Genomic DNA, 16,305 nt, shown 5'->3' on the forward strand with positions numbered 1-16,305 from the left:
CTCTGAAAAACAATCTGAGGGGTTTGAAGTGGCAGGGGGGTGGAAGGTTGGGGTACCAGGTGGTGGGTATTATAGAGGGCACGGATCGCATGGAGCACTGGGTGTGGTGAAAAAATAATGAATACTATTATGCTGAAAATAAATAAATTTAATTTTTAAAAAAAGAAATATGTATTTGATCTTCATCCCTGTTTTTGGGACAGAGCTCCTAAAGCCTTTGGAATTTCTCATGGGCTGTACAGGTATCTCTTGTTATGTCAGTGAGGTGACCTCTAGAATGCACCTAAGGATGGAGGCTGGTTACCAGTGGAGCCAATCATGTGATTAGGGGTTTGATCTTTCCATCCTACTCCCCAACCTCCCGAGAGGGAGGAGAGCCTGGAGATTAAGTTTGGTTACCAGTGGCCATAGAGTTAATCAATCTTGTTTATGTAACAAAGTCCATTAAAAAAAAAGGGGTTCAGAGAGCTTCCATGTTGGTGAACAGATGGAGATTCAGGGTGAGTGGCACACTCAGAGAAGGCATGGAAACTCCAAACCCTAACCTCGTACCTTGTCCTATGCATCTATTTCATCTGACTGTTCCGAATTATATACTTTTGTAATAAACCAGTAATCTTATGAGTAAAATGTTCCTCTAAGTTCTGTGAGCCACTTGGGCAAATTAATCAGACCCTCAAGTCTACAGCTGGTCAGTCAGAAACACAGATGGTAACCTGGACTTGTGATTGGCATCTACCACATGGGGGGCAGGGAAGCAGCAGTTTTGTAGGACTGAGTCCTTAACCTGTGGGGTCTGATGCTCTCTGTAGATAGATTTGTCAGAATTAAGTTGAATTATAGGACACTGAACTGGTGTCCAAGAATTGCTTGTTGGTGTGGAAGAAAAACCACATTGGAATTGGTGACCAAAGTCTTAGACCAAAGTCTTCTTTTCTTATAGTGCCCTTGTTTGGCTTTCGTATCAAGATAAGGCTTGCCTGTAAAGTGAGTTTTAAGGTGTTTCCTCCTCTTCAATTTTTGGGTGTTTGAGAAGGATTGGTATTAATTCTTTTTTAAACATTTGGTAGAATTCATCAATGAAGTCTTCTGAAGGTCCTGGGATTTTATTTGTTGGAAGATTTTCTATAACTGATTCAGTCTCTCTGCTTGTTATTGGTCTGTTCAGATTTTATATTCATCTTTTTTGTATTTTTTAATTTTTACTTAAATTCAATTAATTAACATATAATGTACTATTACTTTCAGAGGTAGAGTTAAGTGATTTAGCAGTCTTACATAACACCCAATGTTCATTACGTTATGTGTCGTCATTAATGTCCATCACCTAGTTACCCCATCCCTCTCTACCTACCTTCCCTCCAGCAACCCTCAGTTTGTTTCCTATGTTTAAGAGTCCCTTATGTTTTGTCTCCTCTCTGATTTCATCTTGTTTTATTGTTTTCCTCTCTTCCCCTATGGTCCTCTGTTTTGTTTCTTTAATTCCACAAGTCAGTGAGATCGTATGATAATTGTCTGTCTCTGATTGAATTTTTTGCTTAGCATAATACCCTCTAGTTCCATCCACATTATTGCAAATGGCAAGAGTCAAGCAGAGAGAGTCAATTATCATATGGTTTCACTTATTTGTGGAGCATAACAAATAACACTGAGGACAGGGGGAGATGGAGAGAAGGGAGTTGAGGGAAATTGGAGGGGGAGATGAACCATGAGAGACTATGGAATCTGAAAAGCAATCTGAGGGTTTAGAAGGGGAAGGTGGTGGGAGGTTGGGGGAGCCTGGTGGTGGGTATTATGGAGGGCACGTATTGCATGGAGCACTGGGTGTGGTACATAAACAATGAATTCTATTACACTGAAAAGAAATTAAATTTTAAAAAATTTTGTCACTTATACCTAAATAAATCTGAAGAACAAATAAATTAAAAAAAATTTTTTTAAAGATTTTATTTATTTATTTGATAGAGTTTACAAGCAGGCAGAGAGGCAGGCAGAGAGAGAGGAGGAAGCAGGCTCCCTGCTGAGAAGAGAGTCCAATGTGGGGCTCGATACCAGGACCCCAGAATCATGACCTGAGTTGAAGGAGAGGCCTTAACCCACTGAGCCTTCCCAGGTGCCCCAAGATTTCTTATTTTTGATGACTGAATAATATTCCATTGTGTATGTGTGAGAGAGAGAGAGAGAGAGTGTGTGTGTGTGTGTGTGTGTGTGTGTGTGTAATCTTCTTTGTCCATTCATCTGTCAGTGGATGTCTAGCCTTTCCATAGTTTGGCTATTGTGGACATTGCTGCTTTTCAGTCTTGGTAAGTGTTTTAGCAGTTTTCTAAGTTTTCTTAGCAGTTTTCTAAGAATTTATTCATGTCTTCTGAGTTACTGGATTTGTTTGCATATTTTCATAGTGGCACTGATGATCCTTTGAATGTCTGTGAGATATGTTATAATGTCTCTTCTTTTATCTGTAATTTTATTTGAGTCATCTCACTTTTTTTTTTTAGTCTAGCTGAAGGTTTGTCAGTTTTTTCTTCAGAAAACCATCTATTAGTTGTTGATCTTATCTACTGTTTTCCTATTCATTTATTTCTGCTGTTATTTTTATTATTTCCTTCCTTCTGCTAACTTTGGGCTCAGTTTGTTCTTCTCTCTCTAGTTCTAAGAAGTATAAGGTTATATATTTTTTAAAGATTTATTTATTTGAGGGGCACCTGGGTGGCTCAGTGGGTTAAGCCACTGCCTTTGGCTTGGGTCATGATCCCAGGATCCTGGGATCGAGTCCCACGTCGGGCTCTCTGCTCAGCGGGGAGCCTGCTTCCTCCCCTCTCTCTCTGCCTGCCTCTCTGCATACTTGTGGTCTCTCTCTGTCAAATAAATAAATAAATGCTTTAAAAATCGAACAAACAAACAAACAAAAACGGATGCAAAAAATCCTGCAACGCAAGATTAGGAGTCATGTTTAAAAAAAAAAAAAGATCTCAGACCCTGAGATCCTGACCTTGAGCTGAAGGCATAGGCTTAACCTACTGAGCCACCCCGGTGTCCCTATATTTTTTATTTTGAATCTTTCTTTTTTTCTGAGTACAAACATTTACTGCTATGAACCTCTCTATCAGATCTGCATTTGCTACATTCCATAAGTTTTGGTATGTTATGTTTCCTTTTTGGTTTGTCTCAAGATACTTTATTTCCCTTTGATTTCTTCTTTGACCCATTGACTATTCAGAAATGCATTGTTTATTTTCTATTTATTTGTGAGTTTTCCAAATTTCCTTCTGTTACTGATTTCTGGTTTCATACCATTGTGCCCAGAAAAGATACTCGATAAGATTTCAATCTTCTTAAATTTTTTAAGCTTAGTTTATAACATAACATATGATCTGTCCTGGAGAATGTTCTGTGTGCACTTGAGAATATTTTGTATTGTTCTGCTGTTGGATGAACTGTTCTATATATGTCTGTTAAGTCCATCTGTTCTAAAGTGTAGGTCAAGTCCACTCTTTCTTAATGATATTAGGTGTGGATGATCTGCCCATTGTGAAAGTGGGATATTGAAGTCCATTTCCTCCTATTTTTGCATCAGTGTGTTTTTGCCTCCAGATCTGTTAATAATCATTTAATATGTTTAGGTGTTCTGATATTGGGTGCATATACATTTATGATTATTACAGCCTCTTGATTAATTGCCCCCACTACCGAACAACCTTCCTTATCTCTTATTACAGCCTTTGACCTAAAGTTCATTTTTTTCTGTTATAAGAATAGTTACCACTATCCTTTTTTCTTTCCATTTGCATTTCTTTCATTTTCAGCCCATGAATGTCTTTAAAGCTTAAGTGAGTCTCTTATAGGCACCATATAGTTGGATCTTTTTTTTAAAATCCGTTCAAGCACTCTGTGTCTTTTGATTGAAAAATTTAAACCATTTACATTTAAATTAATTATTGAAAGGTAAGGACTTACTGTTGTCATTTTGTTAAATGTTTTCTGATTGTTTTGTAGTCTTTGGTTCTTCCTCTCTTGCGGTCTTTCTTTGAAAACTGATTATTTTTTTAAGATGGTATGCTTTGATTCTTTTCTCATCATTTGTGTATTTTGTATAGGTTTTTCTTCATGATCATCATGAGGCTTTCATAGTAAATCTTGTAACAGTCTGTTTTAAGTTGAAAACAACCTAACTCCCATTGCCTGAAAAAATTCTACACATTTACTTGTCTCCCAGTTGTATGTTGATGTTACAATTTACATTTCTTCATATTGTAAAACCATTAACAAATTATTGTAGCTATAGTTATATTTAACACTTTTATCTTTTAATTTATATACTAGTGTCTAGTGATTTCCATGCCAGCATTGCAATATTGAGTAAATTGAATTTGTCTATATATTCACCTACATCAGTGATTTTTATACTTCCATGTTTCCATGTTACTAATTAGCACTCATTTGTTCATCTTAAGGAACTCTCTTTAGCATTTCTTGTAAAGTAGGTCTAGTGTTGACCAATTCCTTTAGCTTTTATTTGTCTAGAAAAGTCTTAACTCTACCCAGGAACTACTTTCCTGGGTTAAGTATTCTTGATCGGCATTTTATTTTCTTTGACTACTTGAGTATATTATCCCAGTGTATCCTGGTCTGAATAATTTCTTCTGAGAAATCTGCTGATAGCCTTACCAGGGTTCCCTTGTATGTGATGATTCTTTTTTAAACTCTTGCTGCTTTCTGAATTCTCTCTTTATCTTTGATATTCAAGAGTTTGATTATGTTTTCTCAGTAAAGATCTCTTTGGGTTGAATCTGGGGATCTTTAAGTTTCATGTATCTGGCTAGCCATCTCTCCCCAGAGTTTGGAAGTTATCAGCCATTATTTCTTTACATTTTCTGATCCCTTCCCCCTCTCTTCTCTATCTAGGACTCCTATAACATGAATATTGTTTTATTTAATGGGGTTCCATAATTCACACAGGCTTTCTTTATTTTTTTTTCATTTTTATTTATTTTTTCTGCTCCATATGGATAATATTAAGAGACCTGTCTTCAAGTTCACAAATTCTTTCTTCTGCTTGTTTGAGCCTGTTAATGAAACTCTCTGTTGCATTTTTTTTTCATTTCATTGACTGTATACTTCACCTCCAAAATGTTTTTATGATTTCTCTTGTTTGAACCGCTCATTTTATTCTTGCATTATTTTCCTAAGTTCATATTGTTCTCTGTGTACTCTCAAATCTCACTGCCCTTCCTTAAAATAATTGTTTTGAAATCTTTTTCAGGTAACTCACAGATCTCCATTTCTTTGGGGTTAATAACTTGAAAACTATCAAGCACCTTTGGTAGTGTTGTGTTTCCTTATTTCACATCTCTGTGCCTTTGCATTAATGTTTGCTCATTTGAGAGAGGAGTCACCTCCTCAAGCCTTTTAGATTGATTTTGGTGGGGAAAGACTCAACAGAAAGTGGCTCTGAGGGTTCTGGCTGAATAGGGTACTGTGTCTCTGGGTCTGGAGAGGGCACACAACATAATCTGTACACCTACATCGACTGAGATCAACATTGACAAAGACTATGGGGTTCTTCTTTGACCAAGACTGCGGAGATCCTATAAGCAGCAACAGTGACTAGGGCTGTTGGGGTTCTAGGTGGAAGAGACTGATGGGGTCTTCCTATTCTCTTTTTTTCCCCCTGTGGCAGGGAGTTCTATCCAAGGGGAATGCCTCTTGGTACCAGGTCTGGTGAACTGGCACCCAGTACAGCAGTGAAACCAGGGGTCCTGGGGCCCAGGTGCACTTGTTTTGGTGGTAGTTCAAATGTCTGATGAGCATGCATGGGCAGATCTCCAAGGAACCAGAATCAGAGACTCTGGGGATCACCACAGTGATTTGGACCCCACGATGGGGGCACACAACAGTGGCACAGGTTCTGGGATGACAAGGTACAGCAGTGACTTGGGCCCAGGATGAGGGGTGTAGCAGCAGCATGCCCTGGGGATGGTGGATCAAAGCTGTGACTCAAGGCACAAGGGGCATGGCACAGAGCTGTAGCATTACAACCCACCCATGGCAAGTCAGTGCCATGGCTTAGGACCCAGAGGGTGGAACAGAGAGCAACAACAGCAGCATCACAACCTAGTAATGGCAGGTCAAAGCCACAGCTTGTGACTCCAGGGATCAGTCACAGAAAGCAGCAGGTCAGCCCCAGTGATGGCTGATCAAAGCCATGACTTAGAACCCTGAAGGCAGGGCATAGAAAGCAATGGCACTTCTAGTTTCACAAATGGCAAGGTGCTGTGGCATTCCAGTCCCAGAGAGTGGGGCACAGCATCAACCACAGCAGTCTCACTACAACAGTAACTCCAGGAAGTCCCTGGTGAGGAGACACAGCAGTGAGGAGACACTCAGTGTTGGTGCAGACTGGGAGTGCTCAGTGGCAAAGTCTACAGATGGCCATGGCAGTGATGCTCCTCTCCTTTTCCCATCAGGTCTAATCCCTCCAAAGGGGTTCCTCTTTGCACTGAGCTTCTCTGGGCTGGGAGATGGAATGAAGCAGGTTAAATGCTTCTTAGACTTTTCTATGAGGCTGTGCTCAGTATTTGAGCCCTGCAGGGCTTCTGCTGCTTCTTAGTTATAGTCTCAAGCTTTCCCAGAGCTGGTTTGTCTGTTTATAGTTGTTTATTTACCGTTTTTGTGGGGAGACAAGCTTTGGGACCTCCTAGCCAGCCATCTTGCCAATATCAGTCCCTACAGTGAAATTTTTGTTTTATTTCATTTGTTTGAGAAAGTGGAAAAGAATCAGGAAAGCTCGTAGTGGAGAATAAGTATAAATCCAAACTGATGGAAGGGGTAGTTTTATCTATAGTTAAACCTTTAGTAATCAAGCTAATGGTACAAATAACAGAGGTCGTGTTTTGTAGTGTGTTTACCTTTTGTTTAAATATTAATCTTCTGTTTTTTAATATTGATTTCTATTCCTTAAAATCTACGATTTATCGTGGCCCACAAAAAAGAAGCAACAAACCCATTTAGGATTTAAATTTTTTCTCTAGCTTGTCTATATGCAGATAAGAAAAAAAAACATATTTCAAAAGTGAAAACTTATGAGTTAATTTCTACCCATCAGTGCCTATAATGCCATAGGGAGAATATGTGTCAGCTCATCCAGTTAGATCAACATTCTGGTAGTAGGCTGTAATTTGGAACTGAATGAATATATGAATGTGTAAAATTGGGAGCTAATTTGATCCTCAATTTAAGAGAAACAAAAAGCCTATGAACTGCAGTTGGTCTTTGAAAGAAAAAAAAAAGTATCTTTGCTGGTAACTTTAGAGATCCTAGCATGTCTAAGGATTTCAACAAATTCACAGAGGAGCAACTCATAGTTGAGAACAGAGCTTTTTTAAATAAGAAAGTTTAAGTGATATATATCACATAGAAGCTGGGTTGTTGGGTTGAAGATAACTGCGTTATTGATTAATTTTTAGTAGTGGCGGAGGTGGTCCCAGCTTTTCCCTGCCAAGGCCTGGCTTTTACTAAGTAGGAGTATCTGTAAAGATATAGAAGCAGGGAGTCACTCATAGAATCTGACAGTAGACAGTAAGCAGGATACAAAGTGTTCATGAGAATGTGGCCTCTGGAAGGCCCTCACACCAAGCAGTGTTTAAATTTAGTTTCAGCATTCACAACACAAACAGAGAGAAATTCATAGTTGACACAAAGATGAGCTGTCCTCATCCATCTTCCTTTAAAGTTGCTTACTCGGGAAAGGATGCCAAATTTGGGATGTTCCCATAATCACCCTCCACAGACAACATACATCCTTTGTACATCAAAAGGAAAAAGCTGTGACTCAGGCTGGAGGACCCCAGGGGATTGGTTTGCCGAAATTGCTCTTCACTAATCACATGCTTGTTTGTCCCTTCTCTATTTTAGAATTGGAATTGGAAGCACTTATTCCAGAAATCTGGGGCAGGTCTAAACTCTGGCTTTCTTGTTAAATGTGGCTACCCGAAGTCTCTCTAGTCTTGTAGTCATTTGCAAACAATAGTGACAAATCATCTGTGAAGGTGAATTGATCTTTGAATAGTAACCTCTTCAATACTCGACAGAACCATTTCACATGCCCACCCTGGAAAAATGAAACTTCGTAATTTCTCAGGTGTGCTTAGCCAAAACTCCGTCTTCCCTTGAGCCAAAACTGCTTTTTCAAGCAGGACTCACTTCAACCATTTACCTTTACAAGGAATCCAGCTCAACTCCCAGGTCCATTTATCTCCATGTAAACCATCCCCCGGCTTTCAATATTATGTTAACGGCTGTCACTGTGGTTGTAAAATTTCAAACATCAAGGTCAAGAACCTGAAAGTATGACTTTGGCATAAGCCTTTCTAAGGCAACTGTGGTGAGGGGATGGCGGGGGGGGGGGGGGGCGGGGGGGGGTGCTGTTTCGAGACCTGAGGCTCCCCTGCCTGTGATTGTGGGAAGACACTATCCATTCCTGCAATTTATTTGCGGCTCTCTGAGGAGCTCATCTAATGCTGTTCTCCAGTGCACACTTGTAGGAGGTAAAGCTGGACTTTTCTAGTCCTTCTTAGAATGTTTGCTTCCATCCAAGCATCCAGTAGCACAAAAAGTCTGACGGTAATGAGCGAGCTCCCAGACAGAGCTCTGAGGGAGGAAACGTGGAAAGTGCCACTGTTTTTCTCATCCTTGAAATGCTGATCTGGAATGAGTTGAAGAGCGACAGGACCAGCCTCTGAAATGTCAGCCTGCGTCCCAAAGCCTGACAACAATAGTACATCCTGAATAAGCTGAATGTTTGGAGGAGAGGTTTTGAAGGGAATTGAATTTTATGACGAACAGGAAGTTATGCAGAAAACCGTTTTTGTTTCGCCTCATGTAGGTAGAGGGCTTTCAGAAAAGCTTGCTTCCACTTTTCTCTCTTTGGGTGTCATTTTAAATGTAATTTAACCATTTTTAGATGTAAACTCTTCGGCCCCTCCACAGCATTATCTTACTCATAAAAACTTACTCTGTATTTCCTATAATGTGGCTGTTGAAGGTAAATATATTGGACTGGAAGTATGCAAACTCTAGCATCAAAGTTATTAGCCTAAAGGGAAAAAAAATCCTTAATAGGAGATTTTGTCATTTTTCTGCTTTTCTGAAAACAGATTGTAGAAAAAAATCCATCTAATTGAGGGTTATGAATTCTCTGGGTATGACTAGTCCTAGTTTAAATAATGAAAAATGTGGTGAAAAGGGTAATTTTCTTCCTAAGTCCTGGATTTTAGTTCTGTTTCATTCTGGGTTTCATTATGAGACTCAAGGCAAGTCACAAGAGGCCCTGTGTCGTCTAGCTCTTCTAGTGCTGAGCTGTAGAGTGTATCTTACAGGAAGAAAAAATCATGCAGTTTTACTTGATTTACTGGAGTACATCATATTATTGCCATTAGTATCCATTTTCCCATTTTCTTTTATGGTAGTATTTTATCCCACTATGACTATTCATACGCATTCTATATTTACATGTGTATGTACATAAAATTATGTAAGATTCAAGCTTTCTGTAACGTCCGCAATGTACAGAACTCCTTAGAGATCACTGTATTTTAGCAAGGAGGAAAGGCCTCTGCTAGTGTCTGTTTCCAAGCTTTTCACGGAGACTATAAATGAGGCCTGGGAAGGCTCTAACGAGTCAGTAATTTATAGACTATTAAGATAGTTAATTAGCAGTGATTCTTGAGCATATCCAATCAAGAACACATGTTTATAAAGGACAAACAGATTCAACACAACATGTCTCTGACCTAACCAAACCCAATCAATTAACAAAATGGGATCTCTTAGTTTGCATATCTCCCACTCCCCCCAAAATAGAATCGCTAACCACTTGTTAACCACACTGACTTTCTACCAGACAGAGTGATGGCCCCAGAAATGTTCAGATCCAGCACCCAGTTATAGTGTAGGCAGCAGAGTCTACAAAACAGGAAGAAAGCCCTGCTTGCTTTTTTGCCTCCTTTCCTGGTTTGACTTGATGTGATAATTCATTGCAGATTTCTTTTTCTTTGACAGAGTGCCTACCGCAGGAATGGGATGGCTTTTCTGGCCTGCTGATGGGACTGTGACTGTAACAACAGGAAAGGCAATGTTATATTAAGGTGATTTCTGTTCCCCTCTTTGGACAAAATAAAATACAAGTTTACCTTCTCTGTGTCCTCAGGAGTGGGTTGGTTTGTTGTGACTATCAACTGGCTGACTGCAGCTCTTTTTTCCAGCCCTCTCAATGCTTCGTCTTGTTTACTGGCTGGGCCGTTTAGCTAATTAATGGCAGGATGTTTGGGATAGTGTGTAGGTGGACAAGAATGCAGATCACACAATTTTGAAATTTTAATTTGGAATGGATTTACTGCCCTCAGCTCACAGATCTTAAAAGCAGTGTCTTGTCCCCACCACCGTCTCCTGCCCCACCCCCCGCAGTGTTTAGTCTGTGTTTTATTTGATGCATTTTGTAATCCAGGTTTGGGACAAAGGAAACAAAATTAAAAGGACAGTCACTTCTCCCCTGGCACCGTCTCACCAACTTCACTTTGCAACATCTGCTGATTACATATATCCTACTCGTATTTTAGAGACCAGCAGTCATTTTATAAACTCACACTAATCAGAGACATAATCGATCTGATGAACTGTTTGTTCCCGTCTTCGCATCCCTTGTCCGCACTTGCAGCGTACGTGTTATCTGTCATGCCTTCTTCCCAAACTTCCTGAGGATCTGCCTGTTGTGCGTGTTCTCCCTCCTCTAGGCCCTCTTCCCTGTCTTCACGTCTCTCCATCCCCTGTCCCTCCAGTCCCCAGGCCCATCACACACACACACACACACACACACAGAGCCTTTTAGAAACAAAATAATCAGAATCCGTTGATTAAGAGTAGTTGAGTGATTTGCTTTCTCCCTCTGAAGCATTCCCACAGCTACACTGGGATTGTGGACTGGGTAATTTCTTGCTAGTAGCAGCTGAGTTACCCTTCTGTACTTTTCTCCATTAAATGAGGAACTCAAACTTTTGAGAACAAATCAAAATGTAGCAGATATAATTGTACAGTTCCTGCTTCAACTTGAATTACAAAAAAGGAAGTTATTTCTTTAATTTGGTAGGACTTCTGTGCAATTTTATTTTTATCGTGGTTTTTGCACAAACCGAAAGAGCCTTTTGTAAAGCATTAATAAAAACAGAAATAAGAAGCATGAAAGATTTTCCTCCTATGACCAAATGATCGTGAGTCTCCATTAATATGATTGTGCCATACTGTTGACATTTGTTAACTATCATTTACCTGTTCTGTGTTAGTCCTTCTGGAAAAAATCTTCATGTCAAGAACAAAAAAACGCAGATATATAATACCAAAAAATTGCCAAGGGGTTTTGATGTTCCATCTGTGCTTGTTGAAATGTATGATTAAACTTTTCTTTTTATCATCATTCTTATTTTTCTTGGCATCCCTAATCATGGAAAATTATAAGCTTGCAGTAAACAGCCTAACTTTTAAAACGACAGCATTTATTGTATTTGGTTTCGATCTGCCAGGCTTATAGATGTATAAAATTTTCAGGGGCTAATTTTTCACATCAAAATTCCTGCTCTCCCACATTATACATTTTAAAGTATGCACAGGCAAAAAAACACAGGGTTTAAGGTTTTTTCCCCTTCATTTTATTCTACCTGATCTCCTTATAGTCCCAGAGAAGGAAGACTCAACGTACATTTCTCTCAGAAATATGACAGGTCTGTGTTTTTGTTGGTCTGGCGTATGTTTGTCTATCTTGAACAGTCTGACAGGTAATTATTTATAAAATCTGGTTTTACCCAGTAAGTCCATATAATAACCTTTCACTTTTCATCATAAGCCAGTGAGCTGAATTTAGAATAAAACAAGGTCATTTATGTCTGTCCCAAACCAGCCTAGATGTCCCCATAATTGCTCAATATTAATATTTTTAATTCTTTTTTTCTTTTCTACACTTAGTTTCTTTCTCTGACTCTTTCAGCAAACTGAATTTGAAATAAAACTCAGTGAAATAAAGTTTTCTTAAGCAGCGGGTATACAAAAAAAATGTATAGAAGGAAAATTTCAGAAAATGTGACTTCAATAAATTGCTCTCTCAAGATTAAAATGTTCGGTAAAATCATAAAATGTTAGAGCAGAAGAGAGTCTTGGAAATCATTGCAAACAACCATTCGTTTTCCAAATGAAAGTATGTAGCCTGGAGAGGGAAGTTAACTTTCCCAAGGTCACTCAGCGGTGGCAGTGACGGCCCAGAGACCACACCCATGGCCCTTAATTCTCAGGCTACCATTTTGCTTCACCATATTGAAACATTGGGATTTTATGGCATGTTTATCCTAGATGATAACCTACATTTATTTTTTTTTAAAGATTTTATTTATTTATTTATTTGACAGACAGAGATTACAAGTAGGCAGAGAGGCAGGTAGAAAGAGAGAGAGGAGGAAGCAGGTTATCCAAGGAGCGGACAGCCCGATGCGGGGCTCCATCCCAGGACCCTGGGATCATGACCTGAGCCGAAGGCAGAGGCTTTAACCCACTGAGCCACCCAGGCGCCCCAACCTACATTTATTTTTAAATTTATTTTTAAATGATACTAGTTTGGGCATATTATAAAGCATAAGTGTTACATTAAAATCTTCAAAGGGACATGGTATAATTAAATAATCTGTATTATATGTCAGTTATCATCAGTTTTTGGGGTTGTTTTGTTGTTGTTTTTTAAAGATTTTATTTGTCAAAGAGAAAGCAAGGGCAGGGGGAGCAGCAGAGGGAGAAGGAGAAGCAGGCTCCCAGCTGAGCAAGAAACCCAATGCGGGACTTAATCCTAGGACCCTGGCATCATGACCTGAGCCAAAGGGAGACGCTTAACTGACTGAGCCACCCAGGAGCCCCTATATATCAGTTTAAAAAAAAAAAAAAAAGGAGGTCTGCAAGCAGGGGAGATGGAACTAATATACTTTGAGCACCAACTCTCTGTCAGGAACCTCACCTCTGGGATTTCACTGATCTTCACAATGATTTCATGAGATAGAGGCTATCAGAAACAAAAACAACCACATCAGGCTCATTTCTAAATCAAATGTGAATACACAAAATAATCTGTATTTTTGTAGCCTTGTGTTTTGGAGATCAAATCTGAAAAAAATAAGTAAAACCCAACAAATCAGTAAAAATAGCCCCTCTTATGGGAAATTGACAGGGCTTCGTAGATTTGAGGGTAAAGGAAATAGAAATATTTCTCCCTTCACCTAAATTGGGAATGTGACGTTCCGAACATGGCATTTGAGGCCATGTCATTAACCTTCCTGCCTTCACATATTGCAATAGTTAAGATTCAGAAATAATGTTCCAATTTTAGAACCAAGAGTTTTTATTTAAAAACCATCAGAAGCACAAATATTTTTTAAACGGTGTATATAATTCCTGTACCTGGGGAAAATTCTTCATTTATCGCTGTTTGTCCTTTGTTTCTATAAAATAATAAACAATCCACATGTAATGTTTTTACCACATAGAAGACAAATACACATAAGTAGTGATTCTTGGTCTGAAAGAAGACAAGTTTGCTTGTCTAGAAATTAGAAGGTTTAATTTTATGAAAAAATGTTATATAGTTCCCAAATCAGGTATTTCTTTCCAGTTCATATAACCCCTTGTGTAAAACTGAATCACTACAGAGAAATATTCCCTCCTCTACCCTCCTGGAATTTAGATAGAACCTTCCCAGGTTGCATTTAAAATTCTACCTTCAACCATGTATACATCTCATAAAATATTTTATGGTTTCCGGTACGCTCTGGCTGAACATTTCATAGTACATAAACATTTCTGCAAATAATAGGAGGGCATCAAGCTGAATGACTGTGTCACGGCAGTGGCTCCCACAGAAAGCTGATTCTCCAGCAATGTATTTTTCTTATTTTTATCTCCTTATTCGAAATCCAAGATGAAACTTTCCATGCTTTTAGAGTAAAGGGGAGAGGGGTGAAGGAAGGCGCGGGACTCTAACAGTGTTCCAGGAGCTGTGTTCATTAAAGCAGAGGCTTTCCACAGAGGGCATCAAGCCAAACTTAAACAACAAAACCATGCCTGCAGGAATTAGATATGAATGTGATGGCCAAATAAGGGCCAGATGCCTTTCAAAACTCAAATATTAAAAAAAAGTCCTATCTCTTAAAGTAAGTCTCCAGTGTTGGGAATGATACTGTAGCACTTAAAAAAAAAAAAAAAAAAAAAAAAAGCCAACACAAGGAATGAGACTTGCATTTGTTTTCTGGAACAAAATATCAGATATTCAAGCCATCATAAGTCATCGGAGCTTTGGCAATTGAAGCATTTTGCAAAACAATCAATTCCTAGAAAGTCACAAAAAACCTACATACAATATTTCATTGTTGGAAACCACTATAACTCTGTATAGAGCATTATATTCATGTTCCTCCTTCTGCTCATCGCCACCTAATATTCACTATTCCATTTTTTTAAAGGAAAAAAATTACTGGCAATTCTTTATTGGGATATTGGGACAATCAAAAAATACTGGGAAAAATCAAGAATCAAGATGATCGCTTAATTAATTTTACTCAAACCAGGTTAACGCTTTGCTTGCTCTCAAAATGAGGCTATGTTGTACCAGCGTTTTAAGAATAAGTTTGACATAATAATTACAGCACTCCATGTGCCATCCTGTGTACCACACACTTTGTCCGAATTGTTCCATTAGATACTCACAACCCCTTCACAGGATGCGCACTGTTACCCCCCACCCCACCCTCCATTGCCCACAGGTAGCAGAGGGGAAGCCAGTGGAGCTGGCATTTGTACCCAACGCATTGACCCCCAAGCCCATATCCTTCGCCACTATTCCACCGCATGGAGCATGCTCGAGTATAGGTTTCCAATAATGTATTAAAGAGAATTGTTGCTCTGAACCTAGAAGCACTTCTCAGTGCCAGAAAACTGGTTACAAGAAAATTTCATTTTAACTGAATATTCTTTCTCTAAGGCCAAGTACTAGGTATATAATGGGATATCATATCACGTGCCATAGACTATAGTTACGTTGAATGATGCCAAGTCCTCTATAATGTTTTAAATCTAAAGATAAATACATATGATCAATGCACATACTCAGAATCCCTATACAAATTATAAGAAAATCTTCCTCAAAGATCCAAGATTCATGTTTATAAAGCCTCCTTTATGAAGATCAAATTTCTCCAGAAAGCTCTAACTACTTATGCTACTGTTTTATGCTTTCATGTATGCTTGTCCTGTTATAAAATAATCCCCATCTTGTGTACTTTGTGTTTGCAGTGGCAGATACAGAGGTACATATGACAACCCCTGAAACTTTGTAAAAATGCCCTTTTTAGTTGTTTGCTTGTAAATGATGACATAGTCATTCTTTCTCCTGGCCAGGGATTTCTGTGTGTGTGCTTGGGGGGAATGGCAGACAGGGAGAGAGAAGAAAGTGGAAAGAAACTTGCTGAGCATGATATGTAGTCAGCAGCTTCCCTAATTCAACCCCAGGTCTCCTCTGCCTCAGTTCAAGTTACTTGCTGACTTAGGTCCCTTAGGATTCCCAGCTAGGAATGGACCAGCCTACCTGCAGCGTTGTTTTCTGAATGGCATGGATTGACTTCTTCACTTCATTCAGACCACTTCAAGAAGTTAGTTCACCAGCCAGCACATTGGCCACTTCTTGTCACTTAGCCAAGGTGTCCCTAAGCAGTGGGGAGTGTGTGGCTGGTGGGTTGGCTGGCCACACTTCCATAGATCTGACCTGAGAAGAGACAGTGAGCACAGACGGACTTAGGCAGTTTGTTAGTTATGCAGCAACACAGGAAAGATCAGCATGGTGTCAACATCCTGTGTTCCAGGGAGGGGGGCCCAGATGACACCAGACATGAGGGTTGGGGTACTCTACCATGGTCTACCATGCAGCGCCAAGCCTAAAGGACAAGCAAGCCGTCCCTTAGCTGACGCTCGTTTCCGAAAAAAGCTGTTTCCCCCACGGTATGTAGGACATGCTGTTCCCAACATGAAAAATAAATCTGCCTCCCCTCTCCTAGGTTTTCATGGTGGCCTCCTTCCCCAGCTCTTTCCCGTAAAGGTTGCCTCCATGCATGCTACCTTCTGCTTCCTCTGAGCTAATTATGGCCCTCTTGTTCTTTATACTTCCTGTTTGGTGTCGCTAATTGTCTCTCTGTGTGTCTCGTAGCCTGCGCCAGATTAAGAATTTCTTGAGGG

General features: G+C 39.5%; 1 protein-coding gene across 5 annotated transcripts in view; it reads left to right on the forward strand.

Annotated features, from left to right (window-relative positions):
- The window catches only part of SUPT3H (SPT3 homolog, SAGA and STAGA complex component), a 568,770-nt gene that overhangs the window by 529,990 nt on the left and 22,475 nt on the right, over positions 1 to 16,305 (forward strand). For 2 of the 5 annotated variants that reach the window (XM_059400346.1, XM_059400347.1), the window contains exon 12: positions 10,057 to 10,142. The exons of 1 other annotated variant lie outside the window; for it this stretch is intronic. In XM_059400346.1, the coding sequence (XP_059256329.1) occupies positions 10,057 to 10,098 (42 nt within the window). In that variant the 3' untranslated portion in view covers positions 10,099 to 10,142. Of the gene's footprint in view, positions 1 to 10,056; positions 10,192 to 16,305 lie in introns of those variants that run through there. 2 more of the 5 variants (XM_059400345.1, XM_059400349.1) reach the window with 1 other exon arrangement.

Source organism: Mustela nigripes, chromosome 5 (genome assembly GCF_022355385.1).
Source record: "Mustela nigripes isolate SB6536 chromosome 5, MUSNIG.SB6536, whole genome shotgun sequence".
In the NCBI taxonomy this organism is placed as follows: domain Eukaryota; kingdom Metazoa; phylum Chordata; class Mammalia; order Carnivora; family Mustelidae; genus Mustela; species Mustela nigripes.